Consider the following 26,393-nt stretch of genomic DNA (forward strand, 5'->3'; position numbering starts at 1 on the left):
TCTGTCTCCCAATTAGCCTCAACATTTGAGATTCTGTTTTAGATAGTTTCCATTCCCTGCCATAGGCCTTGGTCCTTCCCACACCACAAGGGCTCCCTAAGCTGATATCCTGCCGCAGTTATTAGTTAGGAATCCTGGGGAATTTACACCACCTGATACCCCATTGGTTCCCCACTGCTCAGCCCATGCAGCTCAAGGGAGCCATGTCCTTTGCGTTCACTGTTTCCTGCTGTTACTCACTAATCTTTGGTTGATTTTTCAGGGTGAACCAGGGCTTCCGGGTTTACCAGGAATAAGTGGCCCTCCAGGTCTCCCGGTAAGTCTCCCTGTTTGGTCAACATGCATTTAAGGACCTGATTGGACAAGAACTATAGCAATAGAAGGCTAACAGGAAGACCTCTTCCTGTGGTTATTGTAGACAATTCTATCATCTTCATTATTAGAAGGCATTTAAGGAAATATTCTTGTTTCTCAAAACTATGGAGACATTAGCATGGTTCTTCATGAAGCCATAGATCTTAACGGTTATTAGCCTAAGCTCTAGAATTAAAACAGACCTAGGCTTGACTTATGGTCTCACTAATTTCTACCTTTGTGAACTTGGACAATTTTCTTAACTTATCTGAGTTCCAGTTTCCCTCAAAAAACAGGGGGGGGGGGATGATAATGGTGTGGTTATAAGGATTATGTGAGAAAAGGACTTAGTACCTGCCTGGCATATATCAATTGTTCAGTAAATGGTAGTTAATCTTAGTAGCCCTATCTTCACTCCACTATCTGCCTTGTACCTTAGAGTCTTTCACTCAACTTATACCTTTTGAGAAGCCCTATGTTCCAGGCATTCTGCTAGACAACAGTAAATAACAGTCAAATAAGTAAAAATCCTTGTCCTTGAGGAGAGTACATTCTAATGGGGGAGTGAGGGAGGATACAGACACTAAACAAGTAAACAAATGTATTAAGGACAAGTTCATATAGTAGCAAGTGATACATAGAAAATAAAAAAGGGTAAAGTGATAGAATGTGGATTGAGAAAGGAGTGGGCTACTTTGGGCAGAGTGGTCACAAAGGGCCTTTCTGAGGAAGTGAACATTATGGAGAAGTGAGTCACATGAAGATCAGCAAGAGTGTTTTTGGTAAGTGCCAAGACCCTGAGGTTGGCAAAACTTTACTGCTTGTGAGGAACAGCAAGAAAGTGAGTATGTGGAACAGAGTCAGCAAAGGCAAGAACCAGGGAGATAGGCAAGAGCCAGACCCTTTGTAGGTTGAATGTGGCTTTTGTGTTAAATGTAATAGGAAGCCATCAGAAGGCTCTGACTTACATTTAAAATTTTTTTTTCAATGTTTATTTATTTTTGAGACAGAGAGAGACAGAGTATGAACAGGGGAGGGGCAGAGAGAGAGGGAGACACAGAATCCGAAACAGGCTCCAGGCCCTGAGCGGTCAGCACAGAGCCTGACGTGGGGCTCGAACTCACGGACCGCGAGATCATGACCTGAGCCAAAGTTGGACGGTTAACTGACTGAGCCACCCAGGTGCCCCAGTAGCTCACATATTTCTATTGGATAGCACAAATACAAAATACTTTGCAAGTGGGTTGGGAAACAAGGTTTGTACTTTCCTTTGTGAGCATTGTACATAGACTCTAATCACCTCACATCATCCCCAAGAGGTAAGCAAGGTGAGATGGGCTTATCTCCCTGTAATGAAAAGGAAACCATGGCTTGAATGGATGAAGACGCATGTCCAGAGTCACACAGCAAGTCATTAGCAGAGTTAAGACTGGAATCCAAGTTTCTCAAAAGCTAGCCAATTCATACTGCCTTTATCATACTGCTCCCTACAGTCTAGTTCGTATTTCTCATGGTGGTGGTGGATTTTATGATATCTGGTGTTATTGGGTTCTCTGGCTCATGCTCCCTCCCTCCAATTCCCTCCCATTCCTGTTGTGCCTCAGAGGACTTCCTCTACTACAGTTTCACCTCATTCCCTTTTGTTCCGTAAAAGAAAGGGAGACTGACTGACAAGAATGCACAGTGATAAACTGCAATACCATTTCAATCTCAGCATTTCTGGGGTTTCACTGTGTAGACTGCAAAATAGAAACCCCAGTTGACTGTAAAGACATCCAAGCTGGAAAATACCTCCCTTCATGTGGCACAGAATATTTTCAGAGAGTGGAAGTCAAGAACCCAGAGTTCTCAGCCCACTTTGGCATGGATTTGATGTAAGACCCTGGGCAAATCATTCTTTCTTCTCCTAATATCTCTGTCTGCCTAATGGGAACATTCGCAGGCACCTTATGTGCCTTCTGACAGAATGGTTGTAAGAAGAAAGATGGTAACATGTTTGAGATGCTCTAGGCTTTCCAGAGGAAACACACTTCTCAAACCCAAAGCCTGCACATCAGCTTTCAATTATCTACAGTCACTGAGAAACATGGCAGCACTGAGGATGCAAATCTCTAGGGAATTCAAAAATGTTTTCTTTAAGCATTTGTTTCCTTTCCATCCAAACCCAAATCTTTGCAAGAGCTGCTGACAAATGGCCAACCTGACAAATGTATGTGTCACCTTCTTTGTCTTGTCCCCTCTGGCAGGATCAAACATCCCTGATTTTCTGGCTCGGCCCCATCTTCACACATTTTACCATGTTGTCCCCAGCAGTTGTGGGCACAGGTACTCTCATGGAGAGCATCAGAGAGAATCTTATATCTGTGTGCCCTGTGTCCAGGGGACCAGCAAACACAGGGTAAGGCAGAATGGAAGAGATAAGCGGGGGGTGGAGGGGAAGAAAAGAGGAAACTGTCAAATCCTGAGGAACCTATTGAGTAGATCTGAGGCAACTATTGTGCACGTGGGGTGCTCCTTCAACTGAGCACCAGGCTTTCCAGGCCCTTCAGGTAGGTCCTTTGGAGGAGGGGTCCCAGCTTGACAGACTTAAGCTGGGCCCTGGGCCCTGGTGCCCTGAGAGCCATAGCAGCCCTGAGACCTGCGCAGGGTTTAGAAGGACATTTGACATTCCCGACCCCTCATGTTTCCAATCTCAAGTGACCCTTGCAGTGCTGAGCAGAATGGATTTCTGTAGTTTGGCTTCCAAAATGTTACCACAGATCATTCCCCACCCCTCCCCCACAGCCTCACTCCCCCTCAACTATGTGCTTCAGCCTCCCCCCTGCCTTTCCCAGTTAGAGAAGCTGCCCTGGTTGTGGAGGTGGGTCTAGCCATGTCCACCACTTTGGCTGGGACCGAGGGGAGCCTGCTTGGTCTTGGGGGGAGAAGCTCGAGAGGAGGATGACTATGCGGTGGCCTGCCTCTCTGATGAGCCTGCCTCTGAGGGCCTGTGGCCAAAGTGGCCTTCACTGGGCCTCGGGGCTGACACCCCCTGCATCTGGCCTAGTGTTTGAAGCTTGCCTTTTTCTTGCACCGCCCTCCTCTCCCCTGCCTCAGTGACTACATCAACCCCCCTTACTGCAGGCCACGTGACTGATATTGAGTTTTTGCAGAGCCACTAACAACCTTGAACCAAAAATGAACAGCTAAGCCAGTGCTCTAGTGAGGTTTTCCTGGACATGGGTAAGAAGAGGTATGGGAGCAGTGGATGCAGGACAGCTTATGACAAGGACTGACTATGACAGGGTTGGGGCCCAGGACATCTTTCTAGAACAGCTTGTTCAGCAGGGCTCTGTATGGTACCTCCTGTACTGGGAGACAAGCTGAGCCTACATCCCAATATCTTGCCAAGTCATGTATGTTTTATTGGCTTTAACCACCACCACCCCCGCCACACACACACACACACACACACACACACACACACACACACACAAGTAAGTTTCTTTGATTTTGTCCTTTTTAAACTTTTTGGGTATTTATTTTTGTTCACATGGTAGCACAAGCTCTCTGAGAAAGCAAGAGTCCTGATACACTTTCTGCTTTCTGAAGAAGGAGGACAAAGTCCCATTGTCTTTCCAACTACAGACAAGATAGGTGGAGAATGTGAGACAGTTCCTGGACAGTTCTAGGACATGCTTCACTTTTTGCCACAGTTTTGGTCTCCGGGTCATTCTTCTTAATTCAACAAGTGTGTATGTAACCACCTTGTATGTGTTCAGCCTGCAGAGTAACATGTCTTGGAGGAGATGGAAGTGAGTGTGATATAGACCTCCTGCTTACAAACTTTCATACATTTAAGTCATCTCAGTGCTGTAAGAGTCTGGGGCAGTGTGGGCTGCTATAGCTTCCATGGCCAGACCAGGGAAAGCTGCATGATGTTTGGCTTCAGAGACCCATAGACAGATTCCACCAGGTGGCAGCATGCCTTGGTTTCCCATTTGAGATGCAGAACAGATTTCAAGTAAGTTTGAGTTCATTTGACACATAGGCCTTTCAAATAGAAATCCTATTCAGCATGAGGTCTGAGCCATTTGACACACAACTATTGATGTAGAAAAAAGAAAGGCAAGAAGGAACCAAAGCTTGCTTTGAACTAGACCCTTCACAGATGCACACTCGACCCCACAATAAAAAAGACACACACACACACACACACACACACACACACACACAACACATTAAAAAACAAAACAAACACAACTTGGGCCTACAAAGCTAAGGTTTATTCAGCCAGATTTCAGTACCGATGGGAGTGCTCTGAGTATGTAAGAGGAAGGAAAAACTCTAAGTGGGATTAGAGCAGAGCCTGCATAACCAGCTGAGCCAGGTCACATCAAGAGGACAACAGGAGACATGCCACAACATTTACCATCTTTTACAAGCTTACATTTGAGAAAGAATCACTGCTTCCTTTACTCTTACAATAGGCATGAATGTTGTTTGCCAAAATCTATGCTCCAGAAAGTCCAATTTTAAACAGTAACAACAAAATGGCCTTGATGAGGTTTGCCATGAAAGACTCTATCCACTTTAATAATGAACTTTTCTGTATCTCAAGGGCCCAGAATATGCTTGCCTTGGACCCAGAGGGAAGGAAGCTTTTCTCACTCAGTCTGCTCTTTGGATTTCTGCTTGTCCCCAAGTCAGGTCTATGACTGAAAGTCTTCACAGTCTTTGAGCAGGGCAAGAGGGATTGAAGACCATCTCATAGTGCCCTTTAGAGTACTGCTAGGGTCTGCAGGGTTCTAGACCACACCTAGAAAGAAATAATCCTTCCCACTGAAGAGATTGACACAGTCATCATGTTTCCAGAGGGCAAAAGCTCTTCCCTCTAGTATCGACCCCCAACAATTAGCAAAATTCTCCATCTGTGGGTCAAAGAAATGAGTTCCTAGGTGATGGAAGATAGCCTATTCTCATGGAAAGGGCCCTGGAATGGAAATTTGAAGACCTGGCCATCTCATTGATTCTGTAACCCATATGATATGCTTAACCCTTCTCAATGTTAGTATTACCATCTGTAAAACCAATGAGGTTAGATATTTAATCATTTCTATGCTGTCAGTCCATGTTTCTATAAATACATGCTATAAATACTAGTGTTCAGGGGAACTTGATATTACTTCTAAAACCAAGAGGGAAACTTGAATCAGTGGTCCAAATTATATTCAGGACCCATGTGTTTCTCAGGCAGTGACAAGAGACTCATCATGGTGAGCCTCCCCAGTAGGTCAGTGGCACTGATTTAAAGTTACTTCCCTGCTTTGGATGGAGACAGGAGACCTATGAAGAAATGGATGTTATAACTTGTGGTTTCTTTTTTCCTTTAGGGATTTGGAACTGCTGGAGAAAAGGGTGAAAAGGGAATCCCTGGTTTGCCAGGACCTAGGGTATGAACCTGGAATGTTGCTTGCCTAAGTCTGTCATGTCACCCAGTCCATATTTTTTTGTCCTGTTTGCATCTTTATGTTATGTAACCTGATGGCCACCAAAGCTTCTCTTGTTTCTCTTCCTCAGCCCTCTGTCTCTATGATCTCCTCCTTTTCACTTTGCCCCATTTCCTTGACTTAGTGGCTCCTTTGAATAAGGAATGGCTCCTCAGCCTACTTACTCTCTTTGTTGTCGTACATAATTATCTTCTGGGCTAAAAATGGTGTGAGTGTTGTCTTGTTTTAATTACATTTTATCCTGAGGGAATGTGGGCAAGAGTGTGGGTGTTTCAGGAATGGAAGAAAGAGGGCCAAGTACAGTCTTTATAGGACAGAAACAAGCCTGGGATGTTCTAGAACATAGTGATGTTTGCAATCAACAATTTCTGATAATAAGCTCAATTCAAGTGAAGAAATAATTGTTAGCCTCAGTGATTTTAAGTGTTTCAGTCACTTAGATGTTGGGCTGTAAGCAATTGGCCAACATTTAGCCCTAAAGAAGTCACATTTTAGAAAATTATGATTTTAGTGTGATCATAAAACTTGTTAAGAGTATTTTGAATATTCAGCAATGTTCACCCATTATCCCACCATTTCTTCCTCTACTTTACTCTCTTGTCTTGAAAAACACATAATCACCAACCAAGAATGCATTTGGGGTGAGAGACAAGAGGCCCTCCCACAATCTATTTAAAAAGTCTCATGACTTGGAACTAATGCACACTAAGTATAATACCACCCATCCCTTCTACCAAATTCCACCTAGTACTTAAACTGTTTCCATTTGTTTAGGTCTTTAAAAATGCTCTGTGTGGTTATTCAGCCTGATGGATTAGTGCTTAGAAGAAAAGTCATTAAGCCAGGTCTAGGAACATTCTCTTACCTGATTTTAGGATAGGCTAAATCCTGAACTCAGTTGGATAGCTTTGTCATGTAAGTCTATTGGCTTTTTCTAGGGTGGGCTATTAATCTTTCTAAGGTGCCTCCATTCTCTTTACAGGGTCCCATGGGTTTAGAAGGACTCCGAGGGCCCCCAGGGAGTCAGGTATTTTGGTTAATATTAAAAGCCCACATGTAAAGTCATAATTAAAAGGCCCTCTTGCTTTACTTAATGTGGCCATCAGTCCAAAGGGAATCACTGCTTATAATACAAAGTATCTACCTCTCTTTGATTAGTATAATCTCAGCCACTTTCTTCTTTTATCTTGACCCAAGAAGCGGAGTCTCCAGTGTTACCAATCCAGTGCTGTGCCATGGTCATACTTATTTATTACGTTATCAGGGTCTAGCAAGGCCAGCCTGCTTGTATTCATCTCTAGCCGGTGGCCCTTATACCTCCTAAGATGCAAGGTGGCTACCTTGTCCATATTGCCTTCTGGAACCTTTTACACCCTCCAGAGTCAGGTAGACTCCTGGAATACTCTGGCATGCCAGCCAACGTCCCTGTGCCATTTCCCCTGGCCTCGTCCAAAGACCAGTCCCCCGTATGCTCTTAGACATTTGACTTAGTTGTAACTATGTTTCTGTCGCAGGGCAAGAAAGGATCTTCAGGTTTCCCTGGGTTTAACGGATTTCCAGGAATTAAGGTAATGTTGTTGGGAAGTGAAAATCCTGGATTGGGGAGGTGGAAGAGTGAAAAATTTCCATAAATGCTGTTTAGTCCATTTGGCTGCTATAAGAAAATATCACAGACTGGGTGACTTATAAACAACAGAAAATTATTTCTCACAGTTTTGAGAAGCCTGAGATCATGGTGCCAGAACAGTTGGGTGAGGGTCCTCTTCCATGTCACTGACTTCTCACTGTGTCCTCACATGGTGGAAGGGGCAAGCTAGCTTTCTTGGCCTTTTCTTATAAGGGCATTAGTCCTCTTAAGGGCATTAGCTCCACCCTTATGGCCTGATCACTTCCCAAAGATGCCACATCCTAATACCATCACCTTGGGCATTAAGTTTTCAAAATGAATTGAGGGCGGGGCAGAGGGAAGGGGGACACAAACTCTTGGACCTTAACAAATGCCTACAGATGAGATGAAGTATTTTTTAACATTTTAAAGGTTACTCTTTTCATATGCACTTCAGTGCGTGAACTACTTTTAACACACAAAGCCATTGAGCATTCCTTAGATTCCACTTGATCAATGGCAGACTAAAAGGCCGGAGGCTGTGAAAGCAAATCCATCTCTACAAGGAAGAATATTCTACTACTGACATGGTTTAGAATTGCCAAATTTGGGGGGGGAGGGTATTGTTATTAAATTCTCTACAGACCATGCATCCCCTCAATGCCTGTACCTAGGACAGGCAGCTCCCACCACCATACCTGGATATGCCATTGTATCTGATTCTGATACCCGAGTCCCCCTTTTGGGGACTGAGTCACCCTTTTGGAAAGTCCTTTGACTTCCTCTGCCTGATATCATCCACTAACAAGGCCAGTGATGGTAGCAGAGTCCTAGGCCTGCTAAGTGTGGGGAAAATTTTGCAACTGCTCCTTCCTTTGCACCTCTTTGGTGCAGCAATGTTGTCTATTCTTGTGACATGTTCCTCGGGTCCAGAAGCAGATTATCCTTGAGTCAGGTTGCAAAATAAAATTGAGATCCCTTGTTTTTGACAGGTTTGCAATTGAGTGTAAGACCTCTGACCTGCCTTATGTTGCCTTCATCTGAAATTTATTGAGCTCTGGAATTAACCTATGGACTAGTTTGCCCTGGGAATCAGGGGTTGCAGTAGGAGAAACCTTTAATTTTCCTGAAGAGTGGTTTTGAGGGCACATAGATCTTGAGTGATGAGGTCACAGAAATATTTGCATTTAACGCATTGAATCTTTACAGGGCGAAAAGGGTGGCATTGGCTTGCCAGGCCCAGATGCTTACATCGATACGGATGGTGCTGTGATCTCAGGTGCAACTTTTCATTGATTTGAGTGAAAAAGAAAGGACCAGGACTTAAATTCTATATTCCCTGCGATTGTGAAAAGGGTACTTTGTCAGCCACTGGATTGCTGCTAAACCCAACACCCTCAAGGGCCCCTCATGAGTCCTGTACTTAGAAAATTGAACTCCAATGTCTTTGGGCAAAGAAGCCAAGCCCTATGCTTCATGTTGGTGTTGGGTCCACTAAGACTAGGATTTGGGTCAGACTGGTCCTGAACTTGCTGAAAATTGTTCTCGTAAAGATGCTTAGGGAAGGATTGGTATCCTCCGCAGCCAGGCTGACCAGCCTCATACCATGAGACACTTGGTGTCTCATCTACATGATCCCATTCATGCTTGGGTTTGACAATTTCATAGGAGGTGAAGTATCCAACTGTCTCCATTGCCTTCTCCAAACATCCATATGCCCAGTATCTCTAACTACTCCTTGCTTGAGCAAAGGCTTCTACTATTGTACCTCTTCTACCTGAGTGTCCTAAATTATTTCTCCTCTCTCATCCTCTCTGGCCCATGCCCTAACCAGTAAATTCATTGAAGCCAAGGTGTTAATGATCAACAGTGGCTTCTTATGTTCCACTTCCAGGGAACCTATGTGTATAATATGAATGGTAGACTTCAACACCGTAACACAAATAGCAGATATTTGATGCATGACAGCAGGTTGGTAGTAGTAGAAAAACGTTCCTAGTACTTACCAGATCTTACCATGGAAGGTAAACCCTGGCCAGACTGGTTCTGGACATTAATGGAGCCTTAGCTCAAGTGGGCCCATTATCACGTGAGGCCATTAGCATCTGAGAGATCTATGAAGTACAAGAAAGGCATGTCCCCCATGAGGACATCTCCTTGCAACTCCTCTTAGACATTTTGTGGCATTAGTGGGCCTTCTCTGGGTTTGCTTATGGCTTTTTTCTTTCATCACAATGCCAGGTTACCCTGGAGACCCCGGTGTGCCAGGCCTCCCAGGACTTAAAGGAGATGAAGGCATTCAGGGCCTGCCTGGCCCTTCCGGCCTCCCTGGCTTGCCAGCTTTACCAGGTGAAGCAAACTAATCCACCCCCTGCACAGATCTGTCCTCTATCCATTCTGGTCTGGGTATGTACCTAGCCAAAGTCAAAGGAAAGGTAAATGGTAGTCACTAAGCTCCCTACCACTGTCCCAAAGCTAATGTATATGAAGATAGGACCTGGGTGAGCAGCTTTCCTTTGGCCTGAATAATGTAGCATTGCTAAACAGGCAACTCTACTGAGGTTTGTGGTAACCAGAGGGGGCCAGTGTTGGCCTGCTAGAACCCTGTCACCCTTCTGTGGATGTGCCATCCCAGCTGATGCTTGCCAGAAAGGGCCAACAAAAGCCCAGAGGAGAGTTTGTACCCAGATCCTCACTCTGTGCTTAACTCAGGCACTAAATGGCCCAGGATCCTATGGATGACCCCCTTGAAACAATTGGAGGAGCATACCTGTCTATCATTCTATAGTAGTAAATAGAGAAAGGGCATGCCAGATTCTGAGAGGCCATGGTGACCCAAATACAAAGCTTCAGACATTGCTTTTAAAGGCATCAGTTTCTAAGTTCCTTGGAGATGGGCATCTGTAAGGATACCTGTGCTTTTATTTTTATTTTTTATTTTTTTAAATTTTTTTTAATGTTTATTTTTGAGACAGAGAGAGACAGAGCATGAATGGGGGAGGGTCAGAGAGAGAGGGAGACACAGAATCTGAAGCAGGCTCCAGGCTCTGAGCTGTCAGCACAGAGCCCAATGCGGGGCTCGAACTCACGGACTGTGAGATCATGACCTGAGCCGAAGTCAGACGCTTAACCGACTGAGCCACCCAGGCGCCCCAGGATACCTGTGCTTTTAAAGCAGCCACTGGAGGAAGTACAGATGATCCACTACCAAGGTTGAACAATCACAAAGTACGAGGCTGGAGACCAGGTTTCCCTCTCAGGTTTGCCACTAAAAAGCTTTGCACCCTTGACCATGTTTCCTCATGACTTTGGGTCTCAACTTACTGAGGAGTTAGGCTAGATGATTCCTAATGACCCCTCTAACTCTGATGCAAGAGAAGGGCAAATGCTTTTCCAAATTCTTCCCTTGGAGTTAGTTTCCAATGTATGCCACTGATTGCAATGCTCCTGAAGAGTAGGGTGACATGAGCAGCATTATTGTGTGGGCTTATTCTTCCAGGTGTCCCAGGTGCCCTAGGGCACCAAGGAGTTCCAGGTCTCAAGGGGGACAAAGGAAACCCAGGCCGCACCACAGTTGGGGCAGCTGGCCCCCCTGGCAGAGGCGGTTTGCCAGGCTTACCAGGCCTAGCAGGCCCACCCGGTAAGTCATTCATTTTTCTCTTTGGTGTTGAGACTCAGGTGTGACCCAGATAGCAGAACACTCATGATTTTTGAGGGAGAGAGCATTTCACAGGAGAAATAGCCAGGATACACGATGACTGGCAGAGGGGCAGTGACAAAGGCCTTGTCCTCTCTGAGTCAGAGCCTTCTTCTACAGGTAAACAACCACATCACTCAGAGTGCTCATCAAGGAAAAAGCAAGCTAAGGCCATCTCAATAACCAAACACTAATTCCTTCCAATTTCTGTACTCATTTCATTCCACCCCCCACTGTTCTCAGCCCCTTGGCCTCTGGTCTTGCAGCTCATGATGAAGCAATATTGGCTCCTTCAAGCTCCAGTGGGGTGGGCTGAGAGCCTGAGAAATGGAAAGCCAAGCCTGGATCCTCAAGATGGTTGCTAAAAGCCTCTACAAGGCTTATTTTCCCTAAATCTCCTACCTGAGTATGGAATTCTAGATTCTAAGAGAAAGGCTAGAGATATGCCCAGCATGCTTGTTTGTAATCTAAACCCCATGACTTCTGCAGCTTGCACCCATTCCCTCAAACTTTCTGGGGTAGACATTGGGCCTGTTAGCTTACTGAAGCTATCTGGGTCATTCCTGTACCCTCAGTGTCTAGTCCAGTGCCTGGACCATAGTAGACCTTCTGTAAGCAGTAGTAGAATGAATAGAGTCAATAAGGGATAAGACTTGCTGTAGACTTTGGGTCCCTGTGTCTGCTTTGGTTGTTTAGCCTCAAGGATACTTAGTCCTTAGTGACTGAGCTGCTGTGCTGAGTCATGTAAGTCTAGGCTCGTGTGAGATGCCAATCCTTCATGCTTCCTTTGTCCTGAAGGTCGAACATTTGAGACTGGAACACTACAGAACACAGAGCCAGGGTTCCCTGGTCTCCGAGGAGAACGAGGTCCAAAAGGAAACCCAGGCCTCAAAGGAATAAAAGGTAATTTTGTCCCCTTGGGTTTCTTTGTTCCCCACACTCCTTGCAGAAAGCTTTCCGGGGAATGAGCAAACTAACGGCCTTGGGAATGTGAACAAAAGCAATTTGCGATCTTGATCGGGGATTTGATTTTAAGATTGTTGGAAGGGCTATGTTTAGGGCTCTGAGACTGAGGCTGGAAGTTGAGGTCACATAGAACAAAGTGGCTTGCAGGCTGCTCGTCCTATTGTGTCCACCTGCAGAAGCTGTTGCCATTAACCCTGGTTGTTAACCAGTACATGCGGCAACATCAGCTTGCAAGGCCAAGGCTGGATGCCACTTATCATTACCTTCAGTCTGAAGGATAGGACTCTGAACAGGTCAAGAGTGGCACTCTGAAACAGCCAACTGGCTCCAGAAAAATAACTGCATCTCCCTCCCCACCCCCCGATGTTGAAGGGCTAACTGATTACCCCAGCCTTTGGCCACACTGCTCTGTCCATCTTCTTGCTGTCTTTGGGTCATTCCTCTGTTTCATACTCTAGAGATGCAGATGCTTAAAGCTCAAATAAATCAATTCATTTTAGTTGCAGTCCAGGCCTAAGTGGAGGAAGAGATGAAACTCTGGGCTCCAGAGAGGTTTGGGGATGGCCTAGGGGGTTCAAGTTATCTGAGATCTTTTCCCTTCTCTCGCAGAGTTAACAGCTCTTCTCAGCCTCAAGCAGAGAGGTCCTAACTTACTCTTCCCCTTTCTTATTACTGAATCATAAAATGTCACTACTTAAATATAGGAGCTAGTTGAGAAGTTTTTAAAAGTTCCATCTCTGTTGTTCAGATGCAAGGAGGACTATTTGGAGAGAAAGGAGATGGAATTGCAAGTTTTGACTTAGGATGTTAACCTTTGCCTTTGTGTGACTCACTACAGAGCTAGTGTACTTCCGGATACCATTCTCACTCCTGAAAAGACATAACTCTAATGCTCCCCATTCTATATTCCCATGGGACCAGAAGGTTTTCCCTAAGTCTGGAATAGTGATGGTGATTCTCAAGCTTCATTGTACATGAGAATCACCTAAGGGAGATTACTCAAAATTAGATTCTTGGTTCTGGCCTCCTGAGAGTCTGCTTTATTAGAATTGGGGTGAGGCCCAGCAAGCTGCCTTATGAACAGGCAACATAACTGACTGTGATCCATTGATCACACTTGAGAAATTCTACAGACTGTTCTTTCCGAGTTTCAGGGATTATCAATTTTCTGAAAGTAAAAAGAGGCCCTTCAGGATGTTCAGAGTCACCTACATTGGCCTAAATTCTCATTTTCCACACCATAAGCATGGAAGGTATAGGTGGCTGAGCTATAGTGTTAGTGATTCCTTGATACCACTTCAAAGGTGCTTTGCCGAAATCCCTGTCATACATTTATTGGACATTTGTCTCTGTTTACAGAACACAAGGGAAAAGACATTATGATGAAGAGAATTTTTGAGTGGCTTAGATTCCAGATCCAAGTGGTTAGCATAGGGCAGTGGTTCTTAACTCTGGCTGTACATTAATTAGACTCACTGATCACTGGGTTGTCTCCCCTGAGACTAATGAAATCAAATCACTGGTACAGATGTACTTTGATAGAGAGTAGATTTGGTTCATAAACCTAGTTCATGTGAGTTTGTTCTCTGTGGACATTCTGATTCCCTCCATGGGGTTGTTCAAGTCACAAATTACTGCTATTGTATCATCCTTTTTCTTAGAAAGATGGTCTATTTTGTTTAATGTTGTCTTTTTCTCCTCCAGGGGACTCAGGGTTTTGTGCTTGTGATGGCGGTGTCCCTAACATTGGACCACCTGGGGAGCCAGGCCTGCCTGGGTCACAAGGTCTCATTGGCCTTCCAGGCCTTAAAGGAACCAGAGGAGATCCAGGCTCTGGGGGTACACAGGGCCCATCAGGGACTCCAGTAAGTCTCACCAAACTTTGGCCCTGAGGGAACAATAGGAGCTTTCCAGTGCCCCGTACTCCTCCCCAGTCATGTTCCTAAAACACAGGAAAGACAGATGGGAATAAAACAAAGCTTCAGGGTTTTGATCTGTAATATGAAAAAGTCAGACTAGCTGATCTCCGAAGTCCCTTTCTGCTTTGACCTACCTATGTTCCCTCCCTTCCCCCCCTTCCTTAATCCCTCTCTTCCTTCCACAAAATTATTTGTATTTGCCTAACACTGCGCTGGGCCCTGAAGATGAAATTGAATTAAGACAGTGTTACCGTCCTCAAAAATTTCAAAAATTTAGAAAGGATAAGAAAATAAATGGGCAGTCGTAATCCCAGATGAGGACATTATCAAGTGCCCTGAACAGTGCCAAAATGTGCCCAAGGTTCTGCTTTAGGTCAGACCTATGCTAGGTGCCAGAGTCCTATAATGTATACATCTCCTGATTGTTCCCTTTTGTCTCTTTTGCAGGGTTTATTTGGACCTCGGGGTCCTGCAGGCCACAAAGGAGAGAAAGGGGAGCCAAGTCTCAGTTCAAGATCAAGGATGCCAGGGGAGCGGGGTGATCCTGGCCCCCAGGGGCTCCCTGGTAAAACAGGAACCCCAGGGAAGGATGGAGTACCAGGTTTACCAGGTCTGCCAGGCCTCCCAGTAAGTTGATAGTTCCTGAGTGATAAGCTCTATAAATCCTCACATCTGACTTAGTGGGGGTCCTGATGGCCACTAGACCATGAGACAGGGTAGAACATCTCCTCTCACCTCTGCTGACACTCTCTGCTCTGTGCTTTTCTTTTCTGTAAAATGGAAATCTTTTTCTCAAAATGGGTCATTGCCTTATTTGAGAAATGCTAGTACCCATTGACCATATCACTGAAAATGCTTTAGCTTCTCAGTAGCTTTCCCTTGCAGGTAATCCAGCTGCTTTCTGTGACCCAACCCCTGCCAGGGACTGTTACCCTGCTCCAGTTTCCTGCCCCCTCCCCACCACTGATCCAGAATATTTTGTATTATCAGATCATCAAGAATTGACAAACTTCATTTCCATGAACCAAATGAACTAAATCAGAGGAACTGATTGATAAACTAGAGTGACGGAGAATTTTAACAAAAAACCAAACATCGGTCACACTGGCTACCTCTTTCCTATGGTCAAACGAGTCAGGATAAATCTTTAAGTTGGGATTGCATTCTTTCTTATGTGTTCTCTAGGGTGATGGTGGACAGGGCTTCCCAGGTGAGAAGGGGTTACCAGGACTTCCTGGTGAAAAGGGCCGCAGTGGTCCAGCTGGTCCCCCAGGAAATGGACTGCCGGGATCTCCCGGACCTCGTGGGCTTCCTGGAGATCAAGGAATAAATGGATTACCAGGGAAGCAAGGCCTCCCTGGGCTTCCAGGTGAGTCATGGAATCAGATGGCCATGGACTTGAAAAACTGACCCCTTGTAGAGTATAGATATGACCCAGGTACATGAAATGTGTCATAAGAAGAGTCTTGGCTGGTTATAATCACTTCTTGCAATTTTTTAAGGTTTTTCATGAGGAAAAAAGATCATAATTGTACATAATTGTGGTACACTTATACAGAGAAATCTAGACTTCAGTTCTACTTAGTAAAAACAAAACAAAACAAAAAAGACTTCCTAACAGCAGTCTGAAAATGTAACAGAGCTGTCTTGGGAGGTTGTGAGCTCATAATCCCTGGAAATTTCAAGCAGATGCTGGATGGCCATTTGCTACAAGTATCATCGAAGTAATGAGTGAGAGATTGGATAGGTGTCCTCTTAAGTTATATGGTACTATCATCACCAGAGAGGAACCTTTCCTTAATTCATGAGATCTCAGATTGAGAAGAGACTCTACTTGTATCTAGTCTAATCTTTATTTCATACCTTAAACCCCTCGCATTTGTATATCTTCTTTTTCTATCAGCATTTCAGGAATTGTAGGGAGTGACAGTCCTGCTTGTAGATTGTGACGATGCTATGTTAATAACTCACCTTCTTGCATACAGCCGGAATAGCCCTCCATCCCAACTTCTGTTTCCATTAGCAGTACCATCCTTATTGTTATCTGAAGTTTGAAAACTTGAAATTCATTTCTTATTCTTCATTTGCAGTGCTTCTTATATTCTTTCCCTCCTCTTCTTGCTACTAAGTTCTCATTGTCTCACACCTAAGCTTATCAAATACCTACATGCTTTTCAGAATAAATGGACAGTTGGAAGGAAGGATGAGTGGATGGATGGATGGATGAGTGAGTGAATGACATTGGAAGTAAGGATGAGTGGATGGATGGATGGATGGATGAGTGAGTGAATGACAAACAGCTTCCAAACAGTTTCTCATCTCCTACCTCCAGACTTTCCCCACTCAGTTCTGCTATGAACACTACTGCCAATTCACTATTTGTAAAGCACTGATATTGTCACGTCTTGCCCCTAGTCCAAAGCCACAAGCGGTTGCCTTTTTCTGGAATGCTCTTCCTCTTTTTTTCTGTGCAGTCAGATTTTATCTGTCTTTCAGGGTACACACCTACTTCTCCACTAAACCTTCTCTTGACCTCCACAACATATGCCATTGCCTCTTAAATTACACATTTTCTTCCATTAATGCTTTTAGTTTTCCCAATTGCTTTGTAAGTGTCTGGATACTAAAGAAGGCAATTCTTTTTAGCATTTCTCAATTTGCCTAGTATAGTGTAATGCTCCATAAGAGACTAATATACACTCACAGAAGAAAGGGGCTTCTCAATAACCAAGGGGCTATTTCTTAGACCTATTTCTTCTCATTCTACCTTGTCACCTTGAAGAATTACCAAAAAAGAAGATAGAAACCAGGTCTTGTCATGTCTATTGACTTTAAAATCTACTTGTATGTGTTGGCATACCAAGGATGATGGTATATGTTAAAAATTGATGATTCAAGATTCTTAAAACCAAGTTGTATTTCAGTTTACAAAACCCTGTGAAGGCTGTGAGGAATTTTATCAAACTAAAGCATTGTACCTTTGGAAGTCCTAGCTTTGCCTCCATCTCTGTTCCCGGAGATATTATTCATGGTCATTCCACTACCCCTGTGCCAATTGGGTCTTTATTCTAGGCCAACCATTTCTGTAGGCAACTGGGTTTTAAACTGAGTTATAAACTGAGTTACCTATATACTTACACTCAAATCTGGCTATTATCAACATTCTGACTGCTTGAAAACAGGCTGAGTCAACAGAAGGAGGCCCAAGGGACCATTTGTATCCTAAACTTCACTAGGCCCCAGACACAAAAAGTTCTTAGGAATATAGTGATATAGTAAGCTCTAGCCTGAGAGATACCCCATGCAGAAAATGTTCTTGTTGCAGTACCAAGACTTTCCAAAAAATTACTTCCAATAAGAGCATTAGCTTTCTTTTTCTTTCCGTGGCAACCACATATAACTCCTCAAACCTATCTTTTTTTTCCACACAATTTTAAAAAGACATAACTTGGGAGCCCCTGACATTTGCATCATGGCCATTATTGTTGCCATGAAAATCAAAGGATGCTGTTCTTTAAATGTGTTCACTCCAACCAGTGGTGGCCCAGGCTAGAGCAGCTGCATGGATAGGGATGTAGTCACTAGAAGCTTTTCAACCTAGTGGTGTGAGTCATTACAAACCTTGGACGAGCAGACAACTGGCTGTTTCCAAAGAGGCTCTGATCCAGATGGTCACAGTAATCAATCACCCTGGTTATTATTGAAACAGCATCTGTGTCCTTGATCCTGTGTGGGTGCCAGCTCTCTCCATTCGATCTGGATAGGGAATTTGATTAGTGGGCATACCCAGGCTTCAGACAAGACTTCCCTTGGGCCTCAAGGAACTTCTCTCTGGGTTTAATTTTCTTCTTTACTGGATTGGTCTAGGTGACTGTTGTTGCAGGGAGAGCATTGGTAAAGGAGGCTTAGACACAGAGGGAGGTGAGAGCTAGCTCAGTCTCGAGGTTCTCAAACACTGATGTTGCCAAAATGTCCCTTCCTTTTTGTTCACCTTTCTCTCAAACACTCATGATGGCCTGAGCACCATGCTAGAGCCTTTGGCTGGGGAGGGGTGCATGAAGGCTGACACTGACACTGTCACTCCTGATTTTTGGGAGGGGATACAGGAGTAAATGGGCATGCAGTCTCTGACAGGGACTGATTTCCTTCACCATGCATGTTGATGGCTTTGCTGATGTCTGCCTTGAGCACCTTCATTTTATGAACTTAGCTGGGGTCATAACTTGCCTTGGGAGGTAGCTGGAAGATGAACACATGTCTGATGTTTATTCACTGGACCCAGAGTAAACTGAAATGATAGAATCTTGATAAACAGAGGTGCTTTTTATTTTGACGATGAATTTGGGCATTTATGGAGGAAATCCTGACTAATTAGATTGTGTGTTATAGAACAGAACATGGATAGAGCTGATTGCTGCTTTGTTGAAGAGAAGGCTCTGAATTCACAGATAAGAAGTAGAAGACAGAGATGTAATGTGAAAGAGCCAGATACCAGGATGACTTGAAGGTCTTACCTTCTCAGCATTTTGACCCTCCACCTACATACACAAGGGTGCTGTGGTGTACAGGCCTGGTCTGAGGCAAAAGGGAAACATGCCCTTGATTTCCATCTTCCCTTTTGTCATTATTTGTCCTGTCCTGGAACATTTCTGATGCCTGACCTTGGCCCCATGCTCTAAACGTTTGTTTTTAATCTGGCTGTCACAGGCAAAGAGAATTTATGAAACTTATCTGATGATTTAGTGAGGATGGATGGTTCATGTTTGGACCAGTGCAGAGATATTTGTGTTTTACTGTTTGTTGTAAGGTTGAAAGCAATGGAACTGCAGTGTTTGATACATTGGAGTCAATGGGCTATTGAAATATTTGGGGCAGGAGAATCTTCTGCGGGATCCCTTTCGTGATACCATCTAGGGAGGCAGTTCTTCAGCCTAGTCCAAGGGACTGAGGCCCAAGCTGAACACAGGACTGGCAGTCCTCTCCCAGTGAGGCATCTCATCATAAGGTGCTTGTCCATAGGTTATAGTTCCACAGTAGGGAAATAGCCCTGAAAAATAGCGCCATCATTTCAATGTCTGGCAGGATGGAGATGGGTGTGACCACTAATGGGGCAAGATCAGGCCTATGGCTATCTCCACCTGTAGAAGTGTGGCTATGGGAACCTGAGGTCTACAAGGCAGAAAGTTGCTGCCCAGGCTACAAAGTAGCATCACTAACCTGACTAAGGTAGAAACCAGGGGCTGGTCTTGGAGGAGCTCTTCTGAATGCTCCTCCTTAAATAAGATAATAAAAAACTACTGTTTGCTGAGCAACTGCCAAGTTGCCAGACACTGTGCAGAATGCCGTTAGCATTATTTCATATAATCCTCACAAGCGCCACATGAGAAAAGTAGCTCCAGTTTTATACTTGAGGCTCAGAGAGGTTAAGTATCTTGTCCAAACAGCTGGTTAATAGCAGAACTATTATACAAGCTCAGGTCTGTCTGGCTCGGTGTCTATAGTGTATTGGTTAAGAGCCCCCACCTCTTAACCAATACACTATATTCAATTCCCCATGTTTCTTTGTGAATAGAGCAAGTGCAGAAGGAATGCCATCTGGTTGAGTAAGCAGTCTAAATCATAGGTTGTAAACATATCTTTAAGAAAGGCAATTTGTGATTTATTTTAGGTACAGGCAAAAACTATAGCAGTTTACTAGAACTGTTGGCTCTGTGGCTTAAAGCAGGCCTTGGGGGATTGTTTTAATGAATAGGCAAGACTAATTTTAATTAGCATAGCAATTATTTGTAAATGGCACTTGAGGGAGCCTACACAAATTTTTTCATCGGTATTTTATTAAACCTCCCCTCTGTGATCTTGTGTAGACTCTTTTTATTTGCATTATGAATGAGCAAGGAAGAATTTGCTAGAGGAAGGCTATGCATGCAATTTCAAAGTCTTGAACACTGAAATTGACTACTGCATCTCCCTGAGTACCAGAGTTGACATTTTCAAAGGAAGAGCTGAGGGAATGGTCATTGTTTGTCTGCCATGGCCAAGAGAGTGGCCTTCAGTGTTTGTCTGGTACAGAAATACAGCTACCTCTCACCCACAGTAATCATCAATAGACTTCTGTAGATCCCAAGTGATGTGGGTCAAAAGAACCCAATGGTTTAGGAAAAGAACCCAATAGTTTGTTTTCATTCCAAGAAAAGGGCAGACATGTGAACTTGAGGGGTCTTGACTTCAAACCCTCCAGTCTAGTCACATGGCCATAATGGATACTCAGGCCTATCCCCAAGCACCTATCCTAGGGAGAGGCTTCATATGAGGGTAGGGTGAGGAGGTCATTGCCATTTGCTGCTGCTCCTACATAGGCTACCTCTAGGAAATCTTGTTAGGTAACATCTACTGCATAGGTAGATGCATAGGTAGATGCCTGCCCACTGGATATTGATGGTGTAGGAGGTGACATTCTGGCACTTGGACACTAGGAGTACTCTTATCTGTAAGCAGTTGCACTAGGGGGTAACTCCCGAGAGCTTCTGATGCCACAATTCTTCTGCATGGGCTCCCAGCTGCTGGGTAGGAAGAGCTTGGTTGGCTCATCCAACAAAACTGGAGGAAAGGAGCATGCTAGGAGAGCCCACCCAACTTAGTGGGCTCACAAGATGCTTACATGTTACCATTTACAGGGGTCACCTTGCCGTGTATAATTCCCGGATCATACGGTCCATCAGGCTTTCCAGGAGCTCCCGGATTCCCAGGTATGGAATGAGGCCAGAGAAAGCCATTGAACACACTTGTAAGGGCTGTGGGCTGAAGGAAGCAGGGCATAGCCTGGTAGCATTTGGGGATCCACATTCTTCCTGAGAGGGCAGCCTTGAGGATTGAGGCAATAGAATGGCTCCTGGAGAGGTCTGTGTGGGGAGGTAAGAGTAAGAGGCCCTCCAAGAGACTAGGATTCTTGAGTGGACATTACAAATGAAACCAGCCACACTGACTTTCCTTTACCCTCTTGATTCATGTTTGGGTTTGCAGGTCCTAAAGGGGCCCGTGGCCTCCCTGGGATTGCAGGCCAGCCTGGATTGCGTGGAAATAAAGGAAAGGCTGGAAGTCCAGGATTAGTTCACCTTCCTGAACTGCCAGGTAAGGAAAGAAGCTTTTCCTTGCCTGCTTCTCCTTTTGTGTGAGTGTGAGTTTATATTGTGGTAGCCATCCACTGATTATAGGAAGTTAGGTTCTCACTCTGGTGTGGGTGGGATGGATTTTTTTTTAATTTTTTTTTTAATTTATTTTTGAGAGAGAGAGAGAGTACAAGTAGGGGAGGGGGGATGGGTTTTTTTTAAATGTTGTATTTATTTTTGAGAGAGAGGGAGAGTACAAGTAGGGGAAGGGCAGAGAGAGAGGGAAATGCAGAATCTGAAGCAGGCTCCAGGCTTTGAACTGTTAGCACAGAGCCTGATGTGAGGCTTGAACTCATGAACCTCGAGATCATGACATGAGCCTAAGCCAGAGGCTTAACTGACTGAGCCACCCAGGCATCCCTGAGTGGGATGGCTTTGACTTCATACTCAGGCAAGGCAGAGCTTCAAGATAGAGAGTGACAGTATATCAGAGCAATAAGGGCCATCAGCTGGAACAACCCTTCACATTCAGATGAGGAAATTGAGGCTCAGATGGAAAGTGACTTGCTTGAGGTCACAAAACCACTAGTGACAGAACTAGTACTCTACCAGGTTATCTGACTGCCGAGTACCTCTGGCAATTTCTTGGATCAACTCCCTCTAGCTCAGAGAAAGAGATCCAGATGAGTCAGAAAGAAGTGGTTCATATCTATCCCTTTGCTCACACCCTCTTGCAACCTTGTTCTATGCTGCACCAGTGGTTCTCAAACTGTGTTCCCTGCAGCACCAGCATCATCTGGGAATTTGTTAACAAGGCAGATTTGGAGCCCCTTGGCAGAGTTACTAATCAGAAGCTCTAGGGGGGCGGTGCCCAGCAATCTGGATTTTACCAAGCACCCTCTCCTCCAGGTGGTTCTGACCCACACTCAATTTGAGAACAACCCTGCTCTACAGTACAGGGCTCATCTTGGGCCACACAATCTATGGTTTCTTGGTGCTTCAATTTCCTCCACCCCCGAGGAAGAAGGAGGCAAGACAGCAGGCGTTAGATGACTTCAGAAGAATTGGGCCTTTAACAGGAAGTCCTGGATGTAATCTATGCACTTTGGCCAGTGGATCAGCCCCAAGAGTGGGTTGCTAAGCTCAGCTGAAGGCCTGGCCTCACTGAGCTAGAACCTTCTCCGGTTCACATGGCACAGTCCTTTCTTCTGGCAAGTTCTCCCAGGACCAGGACGCTCCTGACTTTCAAGAGAAGTGACACACATTATTAATATGTTAGTTAGCTTTTTAAAAAATGTTTATTTCTGAGAGAGAGAGAGAGAGAGAGAGCACTTCAGCAAGGAAGGGGCAGAGAGAGAGGGAGACACAGAATCCAAAGCAGGCTCCAGGCTCTGAGCTGTCAGCACAGAGCCCGACATGGGGCTCGAACCCACAAACCATGAGATCATGACCTGAGCCAAAGTCAGATGTTTAACTGACTGAGCTACTCAGGTGCCCCTAGTTAGCTTTTATAATAGATAAAGAAAATCTGTGTCAGAGATCTCTACCCAGACCTGTTACTTCTAAACCTCCATGGTCTTTTATTTTTGCCTCTTTACATTTAGGATTTCCTGGACCTCGTGGGGAGAAGGGCTTGCCTGGGTTTCCTGGGCTCCCTGGAAAAGATGGCTTGCCTGGGAAAATTGGCAGTCCAGGTTTACCAGGTTCCAAGGGAGCCTCTGGTGACATCTATGGTGCTGAAAATGGTGCTCCGGGGGAGCAAGGCCTACAGGGATTGCCAGGGGACCGAGGATTTCCTGGAGACCCTGGCCTTCCAGGACCCAAGGGTGACTCTTTTTGACTCACATATTTAACAATCTACAGAAAGTCTTCCCGTGGCGGGTACACTTGCATGAATATATGCATGAGCCTGGGCTGGTGAATTAACTAGCGGGTTAAAAATAAAAGTCATTTTGTTCTGTCTCTCCCTGTTGGGAACTTTTTCTTAAATCACCTGAGTCTATTCTCCTTTCTTACTAAATCCAGAAGTGACCACAAGGAATAGTCATATTTCTCGTAAAGCCTGTGATTTTGCTGCTGGGAACAGCAGCAAGGCTGGCGCCGAGAAGACAATGGCATCTGGGGTGTACCCTGGGCCAGGCTTCTGCACTGCAAGTTGGTGTGGTGACCAGTCCCTGCTACTGATCCAGACTGTGACCATCTGCCCCTTGCTTTCATTAGGTCTGCCTGGGAAGTCAGGCTTGCTGGGCCCCAAAGGTGAACGGGGCAGGCCTGGAACACCAGGCCATGTGGGACAGCCAGGGTCCCCAGGGCCTGATGGCCGATTCGACATCAAGGGCAAACCCGGGCTCCCAGGAGCACCAGGCTTTCCAGGCCCTTCAGGTAGGTCCTTTGGAGGAGGGGTCCCAGCTTGACAGACTTAAGCTGGGCCCTGGGCCCTGGTGCCCTGAGAGCCATAGCAGCCCTGAGACCTGTGCAGGGTTTAGAAGGACATTTGACATTCCCGACCCCTCATGTTTCCAATCTCAAGTGACCCTTGCAGTGCTGAGCAGAATGGATTTCTGTAGTTTGGCTTCCAAAATGTTACCACAGATCATTCCCCACCCCTCCCCCACGGCCTCACTCCCCCTCAACTATGTGCTTCAGCCTCCCCCCTGCCTTTCCCAGTTAGAGAAGCTGCCCTGGTTGTGGAGGTGGGTCTAGCCATGTCCACCACTTTGGCTGGGACCGAGGGGAGCCTGCTTGGTCTTGGGGGGAGAAGCTCGAGAGGAGGATGACTATGCGGTGGCCTGCCTCTCTGATGAGCCTGCCTCTGAGGGCCTGTGGCCAAAGTGGCCTTCACTGGGCCTCGGGGCTGACACCCCCTGCATCTGGCCTAGTGTTTGAAGCTTGCCTTTTTCTTGCACCGCCCTCCTCTCCCCTGCCTCAGTGACTACATCAACCCCCCTTACTGCAGGCCACGTGACTGATATTGAGTTTTTGCAGAGCCACTAAAATCCTTTTTAATCCCTTTTATCCTTATGTGTTTCTGGGGTCTTCCCATAGGCCGTCCAGGTGAGAAAACAGCACACAAGCCCACAGACTGACTCCCCCGCCGGCTTTCCTGCTCAGGGAATTATCTGACTATACACTCTAACCTTGGCAAGGCCAGGGGTCCCCAAGCCCATGCTGTGGAGCTGGCCCCCATTGAATTTCCTTCCCTTGTTGTGGAGTCCCCTTCACAGCCCCCCATTAGAATCCTGGGGCTTGCAGCTACTTGATGCTTTTCAATTCATAGAAAGCCAAGTCAGCCATTCAATTAGGTCCTTGGGGGCCCAAATACCTCTGTCGTCACTGATTTAATCCTTTGGTTTTTTAATTTCCTTGCTTTGTACCTGAACATTCCACTCTGGCAGCAGCTCAGGAGGTTAATCCCATTGACCAACTTAAAGCCTGGTGAAAGAAGTCTCAGACAACCTAGGAGACCAAATGGGCCTTGGGGATTTCTACAGTACTTGGCACTAGGGGGCCTTTCAACCTTAATGCCAAGGAACTGGCTGACTTAACTGCTTGCATGAGGGATTAAAAGGGCAGCCCTGTATCCATGGCTCCCTGGGAGGCTGAAACAATGGCTCAGCTTTAACCTCTACTTCACCGATTGGCTCAGGAAACAGCCATTGTAGTGCAATTCAGACTGGAAGTACCAGGAAACTGGAGTCCAGATGCCACCTTGGCTTCCCAGAGCTCCATTCAGAGGCTAAAATGTGTCACCACATTCATAAAGGAGGAAGAAGTTCTAATCAGAAGGGGGTTTGCTGGCCCTGCCATGCTGAGAGTAACAGCTGCTGGCGTGGTGCTCTGGGTGGTAAGAGCTAATGCTTCAGCTAACAGAGAATTCTGCCAGTTAGCAGCCTGCAGAGGCCATGGTTACAGGACCATTTCCAAAACCCAGCCAGCCAGCCAGCCAGAAGCCATGGGAATGGGCAGTGGCCCAGATCTGGACACAGCCTTGCTTGACGGCTGTCCCATGTTCTCTCCTGTGCTGATTCAGGACATCCTGGAAAGAAAGGTTTAAGAGGCGAGACAGGTCCCCCTGCATCAGCTGGAAAGAGAGGCCTGCCTGGGTTGAAAGGCCTTCCAGGATCTCCAGGGCTGATTGGCTTCTTGGGGAACTCAGGCTTGCCAGGGAGCACTGGGTTGCCAGGCCTGCCGGGTCCAAAGGGTAAGTGAAGTGCTCAGAAAGGCACTAGTGGGTGCCTCAAAGGATCATCCATGCTGCCCAGCTTGCCCCCCTTCTCTGCCTCGGAAGGGGGAATGGGGCTGAGGGGGGGGAGGGAGGGAGGTGGGTGGGACTTTTTGTGGTAAGATGGCTGGACAAAGCTAGCACTAAGGGAAGACTCCAGCCACGGTGAATCACCCTCACTGCTGGCCAGGTGGAACGCTGGGCTGAATAGCATTGTCAGTAAAGCACAGGACAGTAACTGTCACACTGGGTTTATTCATTTGCATGATCCCCCTACCATGGAGCCCGATTGCTCTTAGTTTCTGTGATTGTCCTGCTAGACACCAGAGGTTGGATGGGAGGCATCTCCATTTTCTACAGGAGTAGATGACTGGTCCAAGGTCACACAACTGGTCCTAGGCTTTTTTTTTTTTTTTTTTTTTTTTTTGCTCTGTGCCACTCATGAGCTCTAACTTGGCAAACCATAAGAGAGGTGCCCACCTCTTCTCTCCCTTCTGTTGCTTAGTGTCATGCCCCTGTTCAGGGAAGTAGTATAATGTGTAAGGACTGACAGCTTGGGCTTTGGAGTTAGAGAAACCTGGGTTTGAATCCCTTCTCTACAACTTCCTAGCTGTGTGATTTGGGGTAAGTACTTCCATTTGGGGTAAGCCTCTCTGTGCTTCCATTTCCCTGTATGTAAAAGAGGGATCATAATCGAAGTTCTTTTTTCTCAACAGGTGAGAAGGGATCTGCTGGGCTGGTAGGTTTTCCAGGGATACCAGGTCTCCCTGGTATTCCTGGTGCAAGTGGATTAAAGGGCATTTCTGGGTCAGCCGGAAAGGTGGGACCATCTGGACGGGCTGGTAGTGCTGGTAAAAAAGGTAAGCTGGAGCACTGAATTCTGAACTTGCTGGCCATGCTTCCCAATGTACATTTTGTGTGTCAACTTTGTTGCTGGTGTGGCTTATAACAGTCTTGTGTTAGATAATAAGATTTGGGGCTTCTGAATGAGGTCTTTTTTATTTTTTTTAGAGTTTTTATTTATTGTGTGTGAG

At 45.7% G+C, this 26,393-nt stretch overlaps 1 protein-coding gene across 1 annotated transcript in view; it reads left to right on the forward strand.

Moving 5' to 3' along the window:
* Window positions 1-26,393, forward strand: part of LOC109253654 (collagen alpha-6(IV) chain) — a 249,875-nt gene that overhangs the window by 203,432 nt on the left and 20,050 nt on the right. Inside the window, exons 12-29 of the mRNA XM_053891342.1 lie at window positions 263-316; window positions 5,727-5,786; window positions 6,826-6,870; window positions 7,358-7,411; window positions 8,659-8,728; window positions 9,691-9,798; window positions 10,949-11,089; window positions 11,945-12,049; window positions 13,817-13,977; window positions 14,479-14,658; window positions 15,217-15,400; window positions 17,899-17,952; window positions 20,706-20,777; window positions 21,052-21,159; window positions 22,742-22,963; window positions 23,358-23,519; window positions 25,168-25,338; window positions 26,076-26,219. Coding sequence (XP_053747317.1) covers window positions 263-316; window positions 5,727-5,786; window positions 6,826-6,870; window positions 7,358-7,411; window positions 8,659-8,728; window positions 9,691-9,798; window positions 10,949-11,089; window positions 11,945-12,049; window positions 13,817-13,977; window positions 14,479-14,658; window positions 15,217-15,400; window positions 17,899-17,952; window positions 20,706-20,777; window positions 21,052-21,159; window positions 22,742-22,963; window positions 23,358-23,519; window positions 25,168-25,338; window positions 26,076-26,219 — 2,095 coding nt within the window. The remainder of the gene's footprint in view (window positions 1-262; window positions 317-5,726; window positions 5,787-6,825; window positions 6,871-7,357; window positions 7,412-8,658; window positions 8,729-9,690; window positions 9,799-10,948; window positions 11,090-11,944; window positions 12,050-13,816; window positions 13,978-14,478; window positions 14,659-15,216; window positions 15,401-17,898; window positions 17,953-20,705; window positions 20,778-21,051; window positions 21,160-22,741; window positions 22,964-23,357; window positions 23,520-25,167; window positions 25,339-26,075; window positions 26,220-26,393) is intronic.

The sequence above is a fragment of the Panthera pardus genome, unplaced genomic scaffold (genome assembly GCF_024362965.1).
Source record: "Panthera pardus isolate Hobbes unplaced genomic scaffold, ASM2436296v1 HiC_scaffold_27, whole genome shotgun sequence".
Taxonomy (NCBI): domain Eukaryota; kingdom Metazoa; phylum Chordata; class Mammalia; order Carnivora; family Felidae; genus Panthera; species Panthera pardus.